Source organism: Malaya genurostris, chromosome 2 (assembly GCF_030247185.1).
Source record: "Malaya genurostris strain Urasoe2022 chromosome 2, Malgen_1.1, whole genome shotgun sequence".
Lineage (NCBI taxonomy): Eukaryota > Metazoa > Arthropoda > Insecta > Diptera > Culicidae > Malaya > Malaya genurostris.
Window position 1 is genome coordinate 25,754,063 of NC_080571.1, and position 22,466 is coordinate 25,776,528.

The window sequence follows — 22,466 nt, forward strand, 5'->3', positions numbered from 1 at the left end:
TATATTGTCATGAGACTGTTATGAAAGAAGAAAAAGGCATTATCACACCACTAGGTGGATTAAGAAGGGTTATTTTTTAAATCGACTCTCTGGGACTTTGAATTTTAAGATTTCCGAAATCGAACGTCGAGATCTGGTGTTATCTCGGCGTTTTAGGGAATTCTAAGATATTTGACATAAAATATAAATTTCCGATTTCGGTGAATTTTTTTCAAAGCAAATTTTTTTTTGATGACACTAGTTCTTATCGTTTCAGCCAATTTTAAGATATTCGGAATTGAAAAAAAATTTCGAAAATTTCATGTAAACGGTGATTTTTCAAAATTGAAAATTATCAAACTTTCACATTTATCTTTACGTTTCGTCTTAGACTCGTCAGTGCATAGCAGTTTATGTTGAACTGTTGTGCAACCTGCAGTTCAACATAAACCGCCGAGGCTAAACCGAAACGTAAACATAATGAAATTGGTTATGTACCCTAGCACAAACAAGGTTAATTCCTAAATAACCTCCAATGCCGGCCGGAACCACTCACCCATCTATCGCTTTACGCAATAAAAGATGATCACAAAATATTTGCAGTGCAAGGTTTCATTCAGTAAAATGCATTCAAACGGAGACGAAGACTACTGTAAGCTACAGGCAGATAACCTGTTGGTTTTAATCGCAATATTCGGGGCGATTCCAGTTTCAGAAGTACCTGGAATAGAGGAACTCACTTCACTGAAAAAGATGGCCTAACCGATCTGAGAACTGTTTCATTCTGTAGGTTACACTAGTTCATGCACTAGCTTTCATGTTTTTCAAAAATTAAACAAAATTGTTTTAAAAATACCATTCTTTTTTTATATAATCATTATCATAGAAAGGTATCATTACACCACTAAAGACTGTCCCAAAAAGTATGGACGCACTTTGATTTCGCTGTAAATGATTCACAAGTGTTAGAAATTCAAATTTTATTCGATATACTGATAATATTAGACTACAACAACAGAATATTATTCTCAACATTTGCTACTTAGCCATTGTAGACTAGCTGGCGCACCATTAAATTTCGTACAGACAAGTTTTAACACTTTTTTCCAATCTTTTTCGAACTGTTGAATGGTTTCGGCTACCAAGACATGTTTCCTAAGATGTGCCTTCGTAAATGCCCAAAATTCCTCAATTAGTCGAAGTTGTGGGTAATTTGGTGGATTCATGTCTTTTGGGACGAAAGTGACATTTTTGGTAGTATACCATTCTACCGTTGATTTCGAGTAGTGGCAAGAAGCAAGATCTAGCCAGAAGACAACAGGATCCTTGTGGCTTCGAATTCGTTTTTGTAAACATTCCTTGATATATATTTCGCTGTTCATTGAAGCAGTGGTGATGAAGGGTTTCGAAATCTTACCGCAGCTACAAATTGCTTGCCAGACCATAGATTTCTTAACAAATTTTCCGAATTCAATCGATGTCTCGGACTGGTTTAACACTTGCCTTTCTCGCACCGTATAATATTGTGGTCTCGGCAAGGATTTGTAATCGAGTTTCACGTAGGTTTCGTCGTCCATAATTATGCAATTCGAATTTCCAGCAAGAATCGTATTGTACAGCTTTCGAACCCTCGGCCTGATCGATGCTTCTTGTTTCGGACTTGTTTGGTTGTTTCTGCTTCTTATAGGTTCGAAGATTCAAACGTTCTTTAGCACGAAGAACATTTGACATCGAAGTGATGACTTTTTTAGCCACATCCCGAACTGAAACCTCCTTCTTTTGCTCGAACGCCTTCAGTATACGTTTATCCAACTGAGGGTTAGCAGGACCTTTTTTTCGACCCGTTTTCGGTTTATCCTCAAAGGTGTTATACTCACCGAACTTCCTGATTGCATTTCGCACGGCTTTTTCACTTACTCTTTCCATTTTTGCTATCTTTCTCAGTGACAGTCCGCGTTCTGTGCACCATTTGTACATAATTTTTCGACGTTGTTCTGCTGAAAGTCTACGGATTTCGAAACAAACTAATGAAAACGAATAAACAACTGCACAAGTGGTTAGAGAAGAGTGTAAACAACAGGACGCAACCATAAAAATTGACAGATCCTGAACGATTGCGAAATGGCAGCGGTTTTTGGTTGCGTCCATACTTTCTGGGACAGTCTTTAGGTGGATAAAAACAGGTTTTACTTAATTTCGTGAGATTTTTTGTGCTAATTTCGTAATCCTACTTTTTCTGAATTGTAAAACAAGTATATGATAGATTTTCGAGTGGAATTTACTAATAGAACATTCAAATAATTTTCGCATTCTGTACATTCCGAAATAATTCTAAGTTTGTGAAAAATATAAGCGGAAAATTTAAGATATATGATTTTGTTCTTAATTGCTTGTAAAACAGAAATCAAACAATGTATTATTTTTAAATTGTAGTTGTTTTTCTTTCGCATGGGTTAGTATATAAAATTCTTATATTTTTACGTTCTATTTCTTATTGAATAAAGTCATTGAAATTATTTAAAAATTTTGTATTACCACAAAACTTATTTTGTTAGACAAATTCAAATTCTACGTCTCTCTGAAATAGATGAAATCAACACGGATGGCAATTTTGAAATTTCCGATTTTTTTTTTGAGATTCTACGAAAAACCTAAAACAAAATCAGAATTTTAGAGTTATCAATTGCATTTGGGTTGTGCATAAAAATTGTTTAAATCTTTTGTCCAATACAAAAATATAATTATTTTTAGAGTTTAGTTTTTTTTTGTAAATTTTGTTCATAATACTTTTCCAACTAAAATAATAAAAAAATATACGTCATATAATTTAAAAGTTTTGTTTTGATTTTGTTTGGCAAAATTTTCCCAATAATAGAAATTCTCTGTATTTGTACCCAGAACTTAAAATTATAACGCATTCTCAATGAAAGAAACCATTTCAACAGTCTCATTTTCAATGTTTTACTGTCTCATTCGTAAATGACCGACACCAGAACAAACGAAGAGAGACGAAGCATTTTCGTTTCTCATCAAAAAAATGAGAGAGTATAATTGCCAACGTCACCCTTTCCTCGATGACGAGACGAAACCAAACTAACGTTTGCGGGGAGCATCAGCAGAATTTCAATTCTCATTCTTTCATCGATGTATTGAAAATCTGTGACGTTTGGCGTTTTTCTGTCATTTTTAATTCGCACAGCTCCGGTTGAATATCGACACTAGAGATGGGCAATTCGTTCGCGAACGGTTCAAAAGAACTAGTTCTTTTAAAAGAATGAATGAGCAGTAATTCTTTTTTCGAGAACGATAGATCTTCAGTTCAAAGTCGTGGAAACTTTTTTTGCTCGCTTAATCTTTTTTTCGAGAACGGTAGTTCTCTAATAAGAAACCTTCATCACGAAACCTCAATTCTAACTTGTGGGACCTTTTTGGTTTTTCTCACTTAACCTAACAAAACTATGCTCTCGTTTAGTCTTTGAACAATTAAACCAACTATGAAAAGAACGAACGAACGGCTCTGGAGAACTAGTTTTTTCGATAGAATTCTGCATCACTGAACGATTCTTTGAAATGAGCTGTTTTGCCCATCTCTAATCGACACCGCATACTATGGGATTTTCATTGAAAACTGCAAATGACTGAAAGGGCAAATGAAAGAAAAAACACAATTTTGACACTACTGTCCCGCTTATGTCATTGACTGGACATGGATTTCGTTCTCATAGTTAGCAAGCGAAGCTGAGAGTGACAGTAGTTTCTTGTCATTTTCGTCTAATTTTTAGTCAATGAAAATGACTTTTATTAGCTCTGTTTGTACCAAATTTCTTGAGATTCTTTGAACGGATATATAATTTTGTTCATCAATACATTGTAATGATTCCAATATTTTGGAGCAGAAAAATGTACATGTCATCGCTTTAATTTTTGAGTTATACACAAACATGTGAAATAAAAAAGGAAAAAATCATATATATTTATAAATTCATCGATTTGTATTGTATTGTATATCATTAATTTATACCCGGCTTTAACCTATCGTGGTCGTTCACCGGGTTTCATCGATTTTTTAAGGTTTATTTTTGATACTGCAAGAATGGTAGCTGGGCGAAAATTGTAGCTGGTGTCACTAGCGATCGAATGATGTGTAAAAACATATAGGCCATCGCTTTGAATTTCGATATATTTACGATCATTGTAAAAAGTCTCACCTTTTCTGAGATCATCCCTCTACAGTTTTCATTATAACTTTGGGTAGACAACCCTATTTTTCGCATTTTATTTCTGGAAGCAGTACCTTTCCAATGGTGAACAAATTTCCAAAATAGGTTGACTAACAACAAAGTTATGACTCGGTGAAGTTGAAGTGTTCAATATTTTCTAAAGCTTGCTTCAGATAGAATTGGAACAAAGACAATTGCCTGCTGAAATACATATTTATTATTGAATTCAAAATTATATTTTATACAAATGTAGCGTTTTCTTCATACTTTTAAGAAAAAATACGGATAAAATTATTCGTCACGGTTTCGAAGGAATTCTCGAATTTTTCCTGTAACACGGCTCATAAGGCGGCGCACACCTTCTTCGTCCATCGTTTTAGCTATCTTATTCCACCAGGTCGTCATCTGATTGATGTCTATGACAACCTTTCCCTTTGCCTTGATGATTGCTAGGTATTTCTCAATAGAGCGGAACTTGGGGCAGTTGGGTGGGTTAAGGTTTTTCGGAACAAACTGGACCCCATTCTTGAACGACTTTGCTGTAATGACAGCTTGCCAAATCTGGCCAAAACATTACGGGAGGGTCGTGGGATCGAATGAACGGCAAAATTCGTTTTTGGAGACACTCTTTTTGGTATAGTTCCGATGTCATTGTCTTATTTGTAACGAAAACTTTCGTTTTTTTTTGCCACAGCTGCAAATGCCCTGCCAAATCAGAAAAATTTCTTGCAAATTTGTCGGCAAAAAAAAAATTAAATTTGGCTGAAACATCCCTCCGAGCCGTTGCCAAGTAAAATTTTTGACCTGGGATTTGCCCGAAGTCAGCCTTGACATAGGTTTCATCGTCCATCAGAAGACACCCGTCGAACTTGGTCAGCACCTGGTCATATAGTTTCCGAGCACGAATTTTGATCACACTATTCTGTTTTATTGTCCGATTTGGCTGTTTGCTAGCTCGATACGACTTGATTCCTTCCCGGAGTCGAGTTCTCCTCGCGGTACTATGAGCAGCACCGAATTTTCTGGACAATTCACGGTCTGACCGATTAGGATTCCTCTTAATAGTCTTCAAAATCTTACCACGCAGTTTCCGGTCGACAGTTCCACTCCGACGATTGGCTTGAGGCTTCCGAATCGTCGTCAATGTTTCCTCAATTTCGGCTGTTTAGCTAGTCTAGATGCAGACCACAATGGATTTTCCAAATGACTGTGCACATTTTTATTCCCTTCTTCCGGCTTCCATGTTGATTGTTTACAAAGTACAGTCGATTTGCGGAATGTCAAAAATCATACGTGAAGCTGACAAAATTCCCGACACGTGAACGCCAAGAACTTCCAAATCCGTTCACCAGGAGCGCCAGCAAAAGTTTGTTCCAATTCTAAATGAAGCAAGCTTTTTGCGACGTTTATGCCAAAAGCAAGAAAATGGAAAGCAGACAGGGCATATTGGGTTCGTGAAAAAACCTGGAACGGGAAAAATCAAATTTTCATAGGATTTCTTTTACCAATCGTCTGCTGCAAAGTTTTTGAATCAATCTACGAACTTCACAAAATTCGAGGGAGTAAAATTTTTTTAGATTCGTTGAAAAACAACAGCTGAGCTATGAAAGCTCGAAGTTACCGTTCCAACTTTTTTTCAGGCTTGGTATTTGGAGTGTTAAAATCTTAAAAAATATTTTATTCATCCAACTGTAGGAACACAAGAACGAACCATTCATGCAGTGACCATCAACTGTTTTAAAGCAGCAAAATATCCGTTGAGTGTTATTCTAGCGGAAACAGTCGAGGTAGAGATGAAGGAAGGAAATAAAGAATTCGCTTTGTCTTCTTATCAAATTTCAATTTCGATGATTGACTGCATCGTTTTTGTTTTGTCGAACCTTTCATCACACTAACGCTGGTTTCGGGTTTCACATGCAGTAAAATGCCGGTACACGGACGACATAGCGGTATTGATTTCAAACAATCAGCGAAGCGGACTGTGATATGACCACCAGTTCTGACCAAACGAATTCCGTTTTCTGGACCGGAAGCGGTAGTTTTCCATTCCAATTGAGTTTATTTCTTTGTTCAGCGTTGGTACCGGATAATTGCTTATGGCTAAAATAAACAACAGGTCGGTCACCAACATCCGGAGTGTATCATTTCGGATGTCACGCTGTTTCTAGTCGGATTCGCTTTCGCTCTCCGACTGGAAATCGCCCACGTTGATGCTAAACTCATACTCCTGATCGCAGCCCAGATATGAGTCGCTCATGTAGTAGAGGGTGTACTCGTGATGACCCGGCGAAGGTGCTACGAAGTCCAGCTTGACCTTGGCCTTCTGCTGCAGTGTCAACCGTTTGATGGACAGTAGCGAGTTTGTTTTGGGATCACCGATAACCACCCACCAACCTTCCTCGCGTTTCTGAAATCAGACAAATGAGGGTGGTGAGTTAACATTTCGAAGTTCAAAATAACAGCGTTTCGCGTGTTGTTGGAAGTAGAACTGGAAAGGTTTTAATTGGAATATGAATAAATTATTGTTAGAAACAACTCTAAATATTTTTAAATCGGGAAATAACAAGCCTCGACAGTTGCCAGTAACGTAAAAATAAAACAACAAAAGTCTTGGTACTCCATTCCGGTGCGGAGCTTAACCTTCGATTTCGCTTCGTCGATCTTGTATGTTTAGTGGCGATCTGACAGTCTTATGCGACAAGTTTCTTATCTCATGAACCCAAAATATAACGACGAATAATTTTACGAAGTCCCCCCCTTTGATAATATATGCCTCGAAGCATCCGGGATAACAACAACGAGTAAGCAAAACGAGGGAAGAAATATTTACAGTTTAAATGTTTACAAACAAATGCCCAACGCCAGATTACGGCCTCCGTTTACTGTCAGCAGCAAAAACAAGCCCTACAGTGAACGAAAACGCGCCACCATTGATTAAATAGGGGTGTATCGCGGCCCAGCTTCCTAGTTGTTTGTTTAAACTGCAGGCGCCAAAGGCCAGTGGAAACTTACCTGCGGGAAAAATGGTGCAATCACTGGACCCGTAACGTCGTCTTCGCGCTCCAGATTGACCACCACATTGACGGAAGAGCCCGAGTGAAGCCGGTCCTTATCGACGACTTCGAAGGTCATTTCAATATTCGGATAGCGATTGCAGAATCGTGCCACATCGGACATTTGCTGATCGTTCAGTTGCAGCAGTCGAATTCGGTCGTCATCGTCCAGTTCCATGATGTCGAATACGGTTTCTATTTTCTTATCCTGACAGCGCTTCACGATGTCGGCACTGAAGTGGGGCAGCTGCTTGAGATAGGAGTCCTTACTCCACATAGCTTGCGTAACCATCTGGGCCAGTTCCATGGCAGCGACGGCCGGCGAAAGCCAACCGTTCGAGCTGAGCACGTCCACACAGGCCTGGATGAGGCGAATTGCCTTGCCCAGAATCTGCTCGGTATCACCCTGCAGTTCGGCTCCGAGTTGCAGCCGGGACAGATGGGCCTGCAGCAGAAGGTTGGTTTTGATGTGTGGATCGTTGTATCTGAAAAAAAAGACAATAGGATCGATTATTTTAAATTTTATTGAATGCTTGGTCTCAATTGCAAACGTCCATTTTATATTATCAGAACGTGCTCCGTTTACTCGTTTGTTATTTTGAATTACTTGCAATCTCTAGCGTCATTTGAAAGATTGCTAACAAACTTTTTTCGAAACAAATATTTGTTTCGTTTACGTGATTGGTTTGCTGCATGTTTTTGTAAAGATTTTCAAACTACAATTGACACAAACATCAACTGTCATAAGCATGATTCAGAATAATTAGACTCATTTATGTCTGCCCGCAGTCGACGGCCTTTTGCAGAGTCTCTACCAAGCATTCCCTTTTTCTGCATTTTTGCTACAGGTCCAGCCCACTGTAGTCTGCCTTGTTTTATAATCCTTCCCATGTCAGTATGTTTGTGTATCGGATGTAGCTCGTGATTCGCACGCCTGCTTCATTCTCCATTCTCTCAATTTCCATCCAAACTTCCAATTTCCAAAAACTGTTTTGGCCACCTCGTTCGCCATCAGCCATCATGTGCTTTGACTTGGTAGAGTTTATAGTCAACGCTATTCTTACAGCCACTCGCTTAAAAAGTACACAAGCCTCTACCGCAGCTCTACGATCAACACCCATATTATCAATGTCTTCCGCAAAACCAAGAAGCAAGTGCGACTTATTGATCCGTTCCTCTACTCGGAGGATCATCGTATCGCACCTACGAGTGCTATATTAAACAACAAATTTGACTTCTAACGTCACGAATGTATCGGATGTCAAAAAAGTCAAGCTAGTTGAAAGTATTTTGCTCGTTTTTGAGAGTGTCATGTATAGAAATACGCTCGTGAAATTAAAAACAGGTGGGTAATATCACAGTCATAACAGGAAGACGTGAATACAAATAAAACTGACATGCTTTTTTCACACTTCCTAATATAGATAATCTTTGTATTAGTAGATTGTATGAATTTTGCAACTTTTATTGCTTCGCTTCCAGAATTGTAACGCTGCATCTATACTAAAGTACGGCTTATTGACGACAAGTAAATAACGCATAACAAATACTGTTATTTTAGAGTGAGAGCTAAAGCTTCGCACAATCCTTTAGGAATATTTTAATGGTTCGGTTCGATTTGTGGAATTCATTCAATGTTTACGAATGTTGAGTCTTTTCCCACATCATTTATTTAAATACTACATGGAATGAAAAGTCCCGGACCTCTTACAGAAAAGACGTGAATAGTTTTGAATCGTGTATATTTTGTTCCGAACAAGCCTCTAGATGGCCCGATACCAAATTTCATGACAATCTATCCACTAGTGTTTGAATAACAGCTGATCGTGTCAGACGAGTTCTAGTTTTAACAAGCTATGGAAAAATTGAATGATTTGCGGTACGAATTGGTCCACCATCCTCCGTATCCTCCAGACCTGGCCCCCAGCGACTATTTACTATTTTCAAACCTGGAAAGGTTTCTCCAGGGAAAGAAATTTTCGTCGAATGCTGAAGTCATTGCATTAAAAGAGCTTGCATGGCTTTCGGCCAATGCAGACGAGCTTTTGGAAAATCATGGGGACTCAAACCCAGATACATTCATTGGATCTACACAACTATTGTTAGACCAATTTTACCATATGGATGTCTTGTATGGTGGCAGAAAGGAGAAGTCGCGACAGTTCAGGCAAAGCTAAATCATCTCCAAAGGATGGTCCTAATGGCGATGACAGGAGCATTCACGACAACTCCTACTGCTGATCTAGAGGCGCTACTGTGCATTAAACCACTACATGTGTTCCTAAAACAAGAAGCATTATCTTGTGCATACCGTCTTAAGGTTACAGGGCTTTGGAACAGTAACCCATTAGATTATGCTACCAGCCACACTCGCTTGTGGTCTCAAATGGTTACGTGGGATGAGTATTTACTCGCTCTTAGTGGCCTAACTCTACATGCAGTTTTCCTTTTAAAACATTCAATGTGAGCTATCCTCATCGTGAGGAATGGTTGACTGGTTATTTGGAACGACAACTTGACGAACACATAGTTTGTTATACGGACGGTTCTCTGTTGAATGGTCGTGCTGGTGTCTACTGTCGTGAAATGAGACTAGAGCAGTCTCATTCACTTGGTAGATACTGTACTGTGTTCCAAGCAGAAATCTACGCGATTCTGTGTGGAATACAATCGGAACTTCTGTGGTAAACGAATTTATTTTTGTTCCTACAGTCAGGCAGCTTTAGAAGCACTCAGCTCGAATGATTCACGGTCGAATCTAGTGATCGCATGTCGAACACAAATTGAAGACCTTAGCATCTCAAATGCTGTTTACTTCTTATGGGTACCCGGCCATTCTGGTATTACTGGAAATGAATGGGCTGATGAGTTGGCTAGAGCTGGTGCAACGAATGATTTCGTTGGTCCGGAACCAGCTTTACCACTTTCAACTAGTTGGATAAAGCACAAGATTCGTCTTGGGCTGCATCCAAACATGCCAGCAAAAGGATATTCTCTCGTTTCTTACCCAATGTGATAATGAGCTATAGTCAGAAGGGTTAATCGTTCTTCCTGGAGTGAATGAATCCTTTCTGTATTCACCTTAAATAGGGTTTAGCAGGTTGTTTGGCATTCTTTACGGGATACCGAATATACTTCTGCTCGTGCATACTGCGAATCGTTCTGCATTCTTCCGGGAGTGCAGAATGGTGTCGCTTTTGTAAAATCTCTAAATCCTCTCGAGGGTTGGAGGTTTTATTAACTGTGCATCGTTCATCAGAAAAAAAGTAACAAACCTAAATTGGTTTTACAGCAGACTGTTCGGGACCACGTAAAGGTTCAGAATTTACTTCTGCTTCCAATAAATGTGATCCCCAGTAGATTGTTCAGCATCCCTAAGGGGTGCAGAATTTACTTCTGCTTTTTTGTGTTGTCAATTATCCCCATCCTCCTAGTCCAAACCTTACCATTTCCCTTCAATCCCTCCCCCTTATATATCGGGAAAATGGTAAAAACAAATTGATGGCAAGGCACAAATCTCCAAATATCAAGGGGAATGTGCAATTTGAGCCAATTTGTTCTGATTCCTGATAACAAACCATTAGCGACTATGTTCCATACAAGAGTGGATAGTAAATCACCTTGAGGACACCCACAGACACTCAGCTTTCTAATCTCTGCTTGCCGAAGCGATGAACAAAGAAGTCGATTGCTAAGCATTGCGTGTATCCAATTTGTGACACGTAATCGAAGGCACCTTCTATGTCTAGAAAAACTCCCAAGCAAGATTGTTTTTGTGAGAAAGCTTTTTCAATGTTGTACACAACATCATGTAACAGGGTTGTAGTGGACTTTCCACGCTGGTAAGCATGTTGCATTCCATGTAGCGGATGCACGCCCAAACTAACATTCCTGATATAGTGATCGACTATGCGTTCCACTGTTTTAAGAAGAAATGAGCTAGGACTGATAGCGTTGAAGGGATTTGCTTCCTCACATGATTCGCAACCGCTATTGGGAATAAATTTGACATTTGATTTGTTGGTGAAATGAAAGTTAGAATTTTCTTCAAAACATTTCAAGAATACTGGGAAAAGTTCATTTTTTCCAATGACTCGTATGGAATACAACTCTAAATTGCTCATTTGACCAATTCAATCATCACAATTTTTCGACTAAGTGTTCAAAAATCGTTACTATCTGAAAACAGAAACTAAAGAAAAGCGGTCGGTGACTTCATACATCCCAGAAATCATCAGACAAGCATTCTCTTTCATCAGACAAATATTCACTGGAATTCTTCAGAATCGGTATCGGTGAATGTCCTTGACTAGATACATTTGGCAAAGGTTTTCATAACCACTTCCACTCAGATGATCGAAAAGCATTTTTGTAAACCCTTTGAGACGACACGAACTCCTCCGACCCATCTCTGCGTTAGTGGTTCCAAACTCTTCGGCATAGTTTCATAAGTCCAGCAAGTTCCATTTCACCAAGGAATTCCACTAGTTGCTGACAAAATCCGAAGTGGACAAGCTGGAATTATGAGTGAGTTTGTCTCGACGACAACATTTTCCGAATCAATTGGGCCTTTCAATTGTTGGTTGGTTCCCGTAAAATCTAGTCGCCAAGCCCTCTTCATAGAGGTCCCAGTTTATAGATTTATGATTACGATATGAAACAATATCAAATTTAACGTTTTAATGATCAAAAAAGATGTACTTATGATCAGATAAAGAAGGTTCGAGCTCATCGGAGACGAGCCAATTTACCAACTCATGCGCAATTCTATCCGAGCAGAGAGTTACGTCCAAAATCTTCTCTCTTACAGATTACGCAAAAGTTGGACGATTTCCTGCATTGACTATGTGCAGGTTTGTACTGATCCAGTGGCGTCTCGTCCTCATGTGCACCACGTGCACTGCACAGCCGGTCAAATTAAAGATATTAACAGCATTCCCATCCGCATTCAATTATTTTTTCAGAATCTCTATTAATTCGACGAAAGCAGGTCGGATGGTACCAAATATAGAATAATGGCTTTGTCTTGCTCACAGAAATTGTGTGTACAAACATCTCATATTCACCCAATATGAGTTACTGCACAAATTCAAGAAGTGAGTTAATTACTCAGCTTAGCTCTGAGATTTGTTGTTATCTTAGTCACGTTGAGCTCTGTGAGATCTTGTATGCACACATTCAGGAGAGGCTTCAGTAGCTTATGTTAATGCTTATGGTAGTTGAAAACAAATTGCTGTCTAAGTTGCAACATCGAAGCGGTTATATTGATGAAGTTATTGACAGATTTCTCGACGTGAAGAGCGCCGAATCCTTCTGTTGTATCGTTAAAACAAAATAAATTAAATTAAAAAATTCTATCTAATAGTATATCGTTATTTCATTGTATTGAAAAACACAAGCGAATGTCCATTCCTGAATCTTTAGTTTTCACTTACAACGAACTGTTACATCTGATATCATACCACATAATCAGAGCACAACTCGCAAATTTTGTCACGAGACGCCACTGTACTGATCACAAATTCCATCATATCGTCGACATTGACGTCACTGCCGATTATAAGCGCCAAATCACTTTTGTAGCAATATGATACCACCTTTTTGTCCGAGTCATCACTCGGTGAAGGTTGGTTATGCTGCAAATAGGTTGAAACCTATACATAATTCCTGTCTATGCCGTCAATAGTCGATGTAACTGCGATAGCAGAAATGTCTCAAGTTGGGAGCTCAGATATAAGAGATACTTCGATAACACTATTTGTAAATATGCATGCTCGAAGCATTCCACGTTGATCAGTCTTACCATTCTTGTTGAAAGCAACCAAGATTGAGTTTAATACTTTCCGACGTAGAAGTTCCCTTTTTGAACCAAACCCATAGAAGCTGTACGTTCTTGTATAAGTCTGAATAGATTCATAGTTGCTGTACGTTTATGCTGAAGATTGATTTATGCTGCTACTTTAACCATTATCAAGCAGAGTAATGTTCATTGCTAGAAGACTTCAAATATATTGGTTCATAAGCGCCGATAGCGAACCAAGGTTTCAAGCGGATATTTGGAACATTTCGATCCCACGAGTCGAAAGTTCCAGCTTCGCTTAGCACAGTAAGGGCACTGCTTTTGATATTCCGTTTACCAGTTGGTAAGGACTCCAAATCAACACGCATTTTCAACTAGTGGACGCGCCAATGAGCAATACAACGCTTTCAAACAATACGGATCCCTGAAGTCCCAACTATTTTTTGCAATAAATCCGAGTTGTCGCGTTGCTTTGGAAATTAGAGTTGATCGGTGTAGATTAAAGGTGAGACGCCGAGATCATTGACAAATTCGACTCTATCAAGCGTTTGTTCATCAATTTGATAGTCGAATACTATTGGATTTATTTTACGATGAAAAGTTATAACTTGACATTTCACTGTACTGATTATTAAAAAGTTTCGTCGACACCAGTCTACGAAAATATCTAGGAGCTCCTGAAGATGGACACAATCTTCAACAGCACGGACTGCCAGGTACAGCCTCAAGTCATCAGCGTAAACCAATCTGCATCCGACGCTAAGTAGTAAAGTAGCATCGTTGTAGAACAGCACAAACAGTAGTGGACCAAGGTTACTGAGGCCCTGAGGAACACCCGATTTATTCGTGAACGGAGAAGAAGTACACGAGCCAAGCTGCACACGTAGTACTCTGTCGCATAGATAAGAGCTCAACCATTTTACAAACGTTCTCGAAGCGCCTAATCGAGACAATTTTGCTATTAGTATTCCATGATCTATTCGATCAAAAGCAGCTTTTAGATCGGTGTAGATCGCATCAACTTGTGACTTTTCTTCGATCCGCGTAATACATGTCGATGTAAAATCCAGTAGGTTCGTATTCACTGATCGTCCAGGCATAAAACCATGCTGGTCGGTGGATATGTATGTCTTCGTTCGAGATAATATGGAAGCGCTAACTACTAACTCAAATAGTTTCGACGCTGCTGGTAAACTAGTTAGGTTCGAACATTCAGGCGATCGCCACTTTTAAAAACTGGAAACATAAAAGACTGTTTGCAGATTGTCGGGAATATAACAGATCGGCTGAAAAGTTCGTATCGTTTCTATGAGAGGGCGCCACTAGAATTAAATCCATACCATTTTCAGTTAGTACCAACCTTCAAAAGATACGTGTATAAATTTGACAGCTATCTGATTATTAGTTTGTGAGATATTGCATTTTGAGTGAAGCTACTTTTGTTATTGTGAAAAAAATGAAAAAAAAAACGGAATTTCGTGTGTTGATGAAAAAAAGTGCCGCCGATACCAAAAAATGGCTTGATGAGTGTTATCCAGACTCTGCACTGGGCGAAGCAACAATTCGTAAGTGGTTTGCAAAATTTCGTACTGGTCATATGAGCACCGAAGACGATGAACGCAGTGGACGTCCAAAAGAGGCTGTTACCGATGAAAACGTGAGAAAAATCCACAAAATGATTTTCAATGACCGTAAAGTGAAGTTGATCGAGATAGCTGACACCCTAAAGATATCAAAGGAACGTGTTGGACATATTATTCACGAATATTTGGATATGAAAAAGCTTTGTGCAAAATGGGTGCCGCGTGAGCTCACAATCGATCAAAAACAACAACGAATTGGTGGGGGACGGGTATAGCGTGATGGGTAAGTCGATGCCTTTCACGCCGCCCGCCTGGGTTCGATTCCCAACCCCGCACATAGGGTCAGAAAGTTTTTCTGGCCCGAAGAGGCGAATGACATTAATGTTAAAGCCTCTATAATTGAAACAAAAAAAAAAAAAAAAACAACGAATTGATGATTCTGAGCAGTGTTTGGAGCTGTTATATCGAAATAAAACCGATTTTTTTCGTCGATATATAACAATGGACGAAACATGGCTCCATCACTTCACTCCGGAGTCCAATCGACAGTCAGCTGAATGGACTGCACGCGATGAACCGAAGCCAAAGCGTGGAAAGACTCAACAATCGGCCGGTAAGGTTATGGCGGCTGTATTTTGGGATTCGCATGGTATAATTTTCATCGACTACCTTGAAAAGGGAAAAACCATCAACAGTGACATTATATAGCGTTATTAGAGCGTTTGAAAGACGAAATTTCAAAAAAACGGCCTCATTTGAAGAAGAAAAAAGTTTTGTTTCATCAAGACAATGCACCGTGTCACAAGTCGATGAAAACATTGCTGAAATTGAACGAATTCGGTTTCGAATTGCTCCATCATCCACCGTATTCTCCAGATTTGGCCCACAGTGACTTTTTCCTGTTCTCAGACCTCAAGAGAATGCTCGCTGGTAAAAAATTTAGAAGCAATGAAGAGGTAATCGCTGAAACTGAGGCCTATTTTGAGGCAAAGGACAAATCGTACTACAAAAATGGTATCGAAAAGTTGGAAGATCGCTATAATCGCCTCTGATGGCAATTATGTTGAATAATAAAAACGAATTTTGGCAAAAAAAATGTCTGTTTCTATTAAACGATACGAACTTTTCAGCCGAACTGTTACCATGCTCAAACGACTTATTAAAAACTGCACGTAAAGGATCGGTCAGGACGTGGGCGCAACGGCTATAAACTACTGCTGGAATACCGTCGGGTCCCATCGAGTATGACCTTGTTAGCCTTTTTGCGGCGGTAACGATCATATTAGGAGTAATTGTAAATGTACTTATATCCACTAAACTGTCAGGAACATCCATCTTGCTATCACTTTTGTAGTCTCTAAGAGCGTTAACGAGTTCTGTTCCTGTACTCAAAAAAAAATAATTTTACTTCTAAACTACAGAGCTACTCACTTCGGTGCCACTCCGTTCGGTCCGGTCAGTTTGTTGGGCAATCGTGTGGCCAAACTTTTCAGTATGTTGTCTTCGTGATGCCGAACGACCACATCCTCGTACTCGGCAGCGGACGAAATAATCTCCAGCAGGCCGCGAATTTTGGTTTTGCTGTTCAGCGACAAACTAAACAGCTCAATCGTAGTATAGTTGATGTAGTAATAGGCCGCGATCATTCCCAGATTCAACGGCAGAGTGTCCATTTCATCCTCCACGCTGATGCACTTCGATTGTTCCAAATCGGACAAAGTGGTCTCCACCAGTTCCGAGAGATGATCGGACAGATGGCGATGGGTTACCCCTTGCAGATTGTAGTAGTTGGGATTTTGGGTCAACCGTCGGTAGAGGAAAGTCCACGTCAGATAATCAACGGCGTCCTGTTTGTTTTCAATGGTTTTGGTGACAATCTCAGCATTAAAATGATCGTGCAGTCGATGATCTAAATGACTTTCCACTGGTAGGCTTTCGTTGAGGAACTTTTTGAAAAAGTCCTTCTTGGAAGATTGACACATCAGAACGCACTTGGCATCGTCATCTTCCAATGGACGGTTCGCACGTCCTACCATTTGCATAACATCCGTTATCGGGTAATCATCGTAGGAATGGCTTTTACCATTGTAGAACTGCGTGTCCATTATTATCACCAAATACGCGGTAATGTTCAACCCCCAACAAAGGTCCCGGGTAACGACAGCGATCTGTACGGCACCAGAATCGAACAATTGTTCCACAATTCGATGATCCGATGCCGTCAACCCTTCGTGAATATACGCAACACCTTGGGAAAGTGTTTCCTTCAAAGTTTTATCGGACATTCGATCCAAGAACGGTTTGATGTCCTCTTCTTCGGCGTGGAAGAAACGGTTCGGCTGAGCTTCCGCAGCGCAGTACGTTAGGATATCGATCGCCGTCAAACGAGCCAGCTTTCTTGAAGATACAAACACAATAACCGGTTTGTGTGGACTGAATTTGGTGACCGCATTGTAGACAGACTTAGACATGGCCGCTATTCTCGACGCGTTGTGGGTTATGTTGAATCCTTGAACGTGCAGTTCCAATGGAATCGGGCGAACACTTGGATGGAAATTGAAAGTGGCATTCGCATTACATCCAAGCCACTGGGCAACATCTCGTGCATCGGACAACGATGCGGACAGAGCAATAATACGAATCTGTTTCTCGATCTGTGAGGAAATGTAGCGCATCCGAGAGCAAACGACCTCCAGCACAGGACCTTCTTCACCTCCGATCAGTTGCAGCTCATCCACGATGAACAGCTGAATGTTTTGAACGTTCTTTCTTTGTTTCCAACGACGCGACAGAATGTCCCACTTGTCGGCAGTGGTCACAATTATCTGACCCTTGGCGATGAGTTTCAAGTCCGTTCCGGTTTCACCTGTCAGCTTGACGACTTTGCAACCAAGGTTTTCCTTTTCCAACTGTTGACCAAACTTCTGATGCCAATCCATGAATATCAGTTCCGCAAGGGAATCTCGCGAAACCAAGTACACAACCCTACCGTGAGGATTTTGCTTCAACATTCGCAGAACGGCAAACTCGGCGATCGTCGTTTTGCCCGATCCGGTCGGTGCACCGACAAAAACGTTATCCTCACTGTTGTAGACCGCGTTGAATACCTGCGTTTGGATCGGGTTGAACTGCGGAAAACGATACAGCTGCTCGAATCTTGGCTCCCGGAAGGCACTGATCGGCAGTGCCTGCAAATCGAGCAGTTCGGTCGGGGGTAGATTTTTCTCCGGTAAAATCAAATGACGGAATGACACCGGCAGTTGCGTTTCCGAACCGATCCAACGATCGGAAACGATTCTCAGGAAATATTGTGGCGGCAGAGGTTCAAAGACGGGTACGAAAAATTTCACCAGATGATCGTCTTGACAGTACTTTGCCTTCAGGAGGAAGTATTCGTGATGGAGGATCACTTCGGAATCGACGTCCTCAACCAAAATCCAGAATGCTTCCGATTGACCGTGAATTTTCTCATCCCACTGGAAATCCGGAGTGATCGTAAGTTCCACCCGAAGGGTCGATCTCGTAATCGGTTGGATGTGCGTGGACAGCTCGAGTTTGGGGAATTGATGAACGTACTTGTAGATGGTTTTGCCCAGCTTCGGCACCCGAATTAGTTCTCCGATTTCGTTGGCCTCCAAATCGTACAGCCGTTCCCAGGGGAAGTTTTTCTTTTCGATCTTCTTAACGACTTCCTCCGGCATTTTACGGAACTGCCGCAGCGGAGACATACTCTGCCACATCCGACGGTCAATCATTTTGCACAGTGTCAAACATTTATCCGCCAGCTGAGCCCATTCTCGGTGCAGAACAATTTCGAAGATCGCCCGCAACAATCGGGATGCGGACTGCGTAACGTAAACCATATCGGCCATCAGCGCAAAGCCTTCCAGTTTCAGTTGCGAAATGTAAGCCTGCAGCAGAACGTTCACTTTGGCACTGGCTTCTTCCATGCTTTCCTTGATCGGAATGGGAACGCGTTCCATGAGCTTTTGCAGTTCGAGTTTTTCCTCTTCGCGAACCGTAATATTCCGGAATTCGCCGGATAGGGAAAACACTCGGAACAGCTCGATCTCGCTGAGGGTCGGTTTCAACAGTTGATTGTAGGTCAGCATGGTTTCGTGGGTGCAGTAGTAATGGCTAGCGATTCTTCCGATTTCCGTCACTTGGAAGTGTCCACTTTTACGGTCGTACTTAATCAAACCACTTTTCTCCAGATGAAGAGCGGCCGTATGAACCAAATCCGCCCGGAAGTGTTCGAGCAAAGGGTCCTCCTTGATGGCATCGTACGAAACACCGTACAGCGTCGGTTGACGCAACATCCGTATGTACAGATAGGTATATCCGAGCCAGGTGACGGCATCTTTGACATTTTGAATCGTTCCCAGGACAATCTCGGCGTTTAACATATCGGGCATTTTGGAAATAAGCTGCGATTCAATCGGTAGTTGTTGGTTCAAAAGGGACAGGTAAAATTGAAGTTCGCTGTGGTTGGTGATTAAGATTCCTTCACCTTTGGTATCGTACTGAGGTCGACCGGCACGACCCAACATTTGCAGGACGTCCAACGCTCCCAGCTCAACCCAACGGCCTTTCTCGGGATTATAAACTTGCGTTCCTTTAATGATAACGGTGTGTGCCGGAAGATTCACACCCCACGCCAGAGTAGCCGTAGAAACCAACACTTGAATGTGACGATCCGCGAAGAGATCCTCTACCAGGGTTCGGTCCACGCGAGTCATTCCCGCATGATGGATTGCAAATCCGTACGGAAGCAAATCTTTCAACTCTGCATTCTTCACCTGTTCGGCTTCGGAACGCAGGACTTCCATACTGGCCGAGCCTTCGCGTAGGAAATTTCCAAGGGTGTCCTTCTCCAGACACATGTCCCTAATGGCACGGGCAGTTTTGCCCGTTTCCTTCCGAGAATGAACAAACACCAACACTTGGTTCTTGCCCGCGTGTTCCATCACCTTCTCGTAGACAATGTCGTTCATCACCTGGAACCGTTTGAGGGCCTTTTTCTCCGTGACACCAATGTACTGCTGTTCCAAAGCCACCGGCCTATAACTGTTGTCGAAGTAGAACAATCCCGTCTCAGGGCGAACTCGCAAAAATGTTGCCACATCTTGATAATTCGGAAGAGTAGCCGACAGTCCAACCAGTCGAACGTCTTCCTGAGTCGTTTCAATGTTTCGAATCGTACGGGCAACCAACGATTCCAGGACTGGACCACGCTCATCATGCAGCAGATGAATTTCGTCGATGATCACCAATCGCACCAGCTGAGTGTAGGTTTTTTCACCTCCCTTTCGGGTGATGATATCCCACTTTTCCGGCGTGCAGACAATCACTTGCGTAGCTGCAATCTGTTCCCGACTGAGCTGATGGTCGCCAGTCAATTCGGACACCGTCAAATTGTACGTAGACAAACGCTTCCCAAAGTTACCCACCATTTCCTGTACCAACGAACGCATTGGAGCAATGTAAATAATTTTAAACTCTTCCACGTTGATCGTACCGTCGTCGTTGATGTGCTTTCCAATCTCGCGCATCATCGTCAGCAAAGCCACATTCGTCTTACCGGCACCAGTCGGAGCGCACAGCAACAAATTTTCATCACTTTCCAACGCCGTCTTGTACAGTCGGCTCTGGATCCGATTAAGTGTCTTAAACCCAGAAAAAACGGGCTGCACATACTTCGGCAACTTTTCAATCACCAGCAACTCTTCGTTTTCTTCAAATGCCTTCGGCTTCAAAGCCGGTACGTGAACTTCCTCGTAACCCTTCCGTTGCTTTCGGAAACTTCCATCCGGCAACTGACAGCGCTTGTTTGCCATCAGATGAGAACCCTGCGTAAATGCCAATTCATCCAACTCCAACAAATTTCGATTGCCAGGAATTTGCCCTCCAATCCCTTCCATATTATCATCATCCTGTTCCTTCCGTCTACGCTGCATCTTAGCCTTCTCACTCTCGTAGTCATCCATCTCCTGTTTACCGGTATCCAGCTGACGCAGAATCTTCGCCAGATAACCATCCGTCTTCATCTTCTCCCTGATCTTAATCCGTTCACTTTCACTCTGCGACGAAGCCAACATCGTGCAGTACAAAACCATCTGTCGATTTTTCTTCAACAGTTTGATAAAATCGAAACAATCGTACCCGAGCAGCAGAACCAACTGATTCTCACACTCGCGATCATCGCCGGCATCCTTCAAAACTCCCAACACTTCACCGGCTTTGGCCTGCGACAACATGGAATCATTGTAGTACTTGCGCAGACAACGCTGCAACCAATGGGCGTCGATATCACGCGGATCCAGGGCTTTCTCCTTTTTACCCTCCTCGTTACCACCGAGCTAGAATTTAAATCAGAAAACCACAAATTAAAAACAATCCGCTTCATTTATATTCGACCGTCACAAAACCTACATTTTCCGCGTGCAACATTCCATCATCGCGAGCTTCCTCGCCTTCGTCCTGTGCATCATCGTCCCGAATTTCCCCATACTTGTCTTCGTCACTTTCCTCCTCGGATTCCTCGAACTGCACGTTAATCCCGTACGTGTCGTCAATCTGTTCCTCAGCCGTGACACCCATTGCGCTGGCCGCATCCGAACCAAAATCGGTAATTTTTTTGCCGAGATTGACCAACAAAGCGAACCGCTCATCCGTCACCGTTCCCAGCAACCCATCGATCTCCCGTTTCCGTTCACGATCTTTCATTTTGTCATTTTTCATAACCGCCAAAATCTCATCCGCTGCTCCGCACAAAATATCCCTCGGTTGATCACCGATGGCTTCCTGAATGAAACTCAACAGCACTTCGTAGGTTTGACGAGTTTCTTGGGTCTTAGGTCGATACACAATCCCGACCATCTCATCGATTCCTTCCGAAAGCAACGTAGCTCCTTTCATGCTGTTAAAATCATACTGGGCTTCGTCTCGTTTTTGACGCCTATAACACAACAAAAAAAAAACCTTTCAAAATCACTTCAACCACGAATTCCGGATTTTCTACACACTTCGCCTTCCGCTCTTCCGTTTTCTCCGGTTTGGTCCGCTGGGCACGGTCACCCATTCGGGTACCCTCCAGTTTCCCAACCAGGGACAGCACTTCTCCGGTGGCTTCATCTCTTCTGGGGCGCTCGATCAAACGAACATCAGCTTGCAGGACAAGATTTGAGTTCTGGTAATCAATAAACGAAACAAACCAAACGTTTTTAATTCGTCGCCCCACAAACAGGCTCCATTTTAGGATGCCTCGTATCATGCGCGATGAGATTGAAAATAAATGGATTTTTTTTCGGGTATAATGTTACTTACCGCTTTGTACTCGTACTGCAGCTGACGTGCTGCGGCATCAGCCATCCTTTTTCGTCGATTTCAGTAGGTTTTGTGCAGTTTTTTCACGAGAAAAAGCCGTATTTTATAAATTCGAATACAACACCGTCCGGCTTGTTTTCGATATTTTGACAGTAGAAAATAATCAGTGATGCCAAATCATATTTCAAATAAATTATGCTCCTGCATAATTGAAAGTGCTACTAACTAGTGCGGTTTGACTTATAAAAGAATCTTTTGTGTTGTCATCGCATTTGTTATGGTATGTTGTTGATTCAACGATATGAACATGATTTTTGTTAAACTACAACGTATTCGTTGTTGCAATACTGCATCTGCAGACGCAAAAATCTCGGATGATTTTTCAGCAGACCGTAAGAGCTAGTGACAGTTTCTCTTTGTTTACTTTCTCTTTCGATTATTGTGATGTGATTTCTTTTCTTGGGTTTCACAATTCTGATAAACGTGGAATCATTTTGAGAAAATC

General features: G+C 41.5%; 1 protein-coding gene across 1 annotated transcript; it reads right to left on the reverse strand.

The window, feature by feature from the left end:
* Positions 1 to 6,216: 6,216 nt before the first annotated feature.
* On the reverse strand, positions 6,217 to 22,103 carry LOC131428112 (U5 small nuclear ribonucleoprotein 200 kDa helicase). The gene is made up of 6 exons (XM_058591781.1): positions 21,962 to 22,103; positions 21,661 to 21,824; positions 21,068 to 21,593; positions 16,067 to 20,994; positions 7,212 to 7,737; positions 6,217 to 6,606 (listed from the first exon to the last, which is right to left on the reverse strand). The coding sequence occupies exons 1-6, from the start codon at positions 22,004 to 22,006 to the stop codon at positions 6,364 to 6,366; spliced, it is 6,432 nt and encodes a 2,143-aa protein (XP_058447764.1). The 5' UTR covers positions 22,007 to 22,103; the 3' UTR covers positions 6,217 to 6,363.
* Between the last annotated feature and the right edge of the window lie 363 nt (positions 22,104 to 22,466).

Coding starts and splice junctions, on each gene's coding strand:
- LOC131428112 (XM_058591781.1), bottom strand. CDS start 22,006: ATGGCTGATGCCGCAGCACGTCAGCTGCAGTACGAGTACAAAGCG. Junction 21,594..21,660: donor ACGGAAGAGCGGAAGGCGAA/GTGTGTAGAAAA, acceptor GTTGTGTTATAG/GCGTCAAAAACGAGACGAAG. Junction 20,995..21,067: donor GAATGTTGCACGCGGAAAAT/GTAGGTTTTGTG, acceptor TTTAAATTCTAG/CTCGGTGGTAACGAGGAGGG.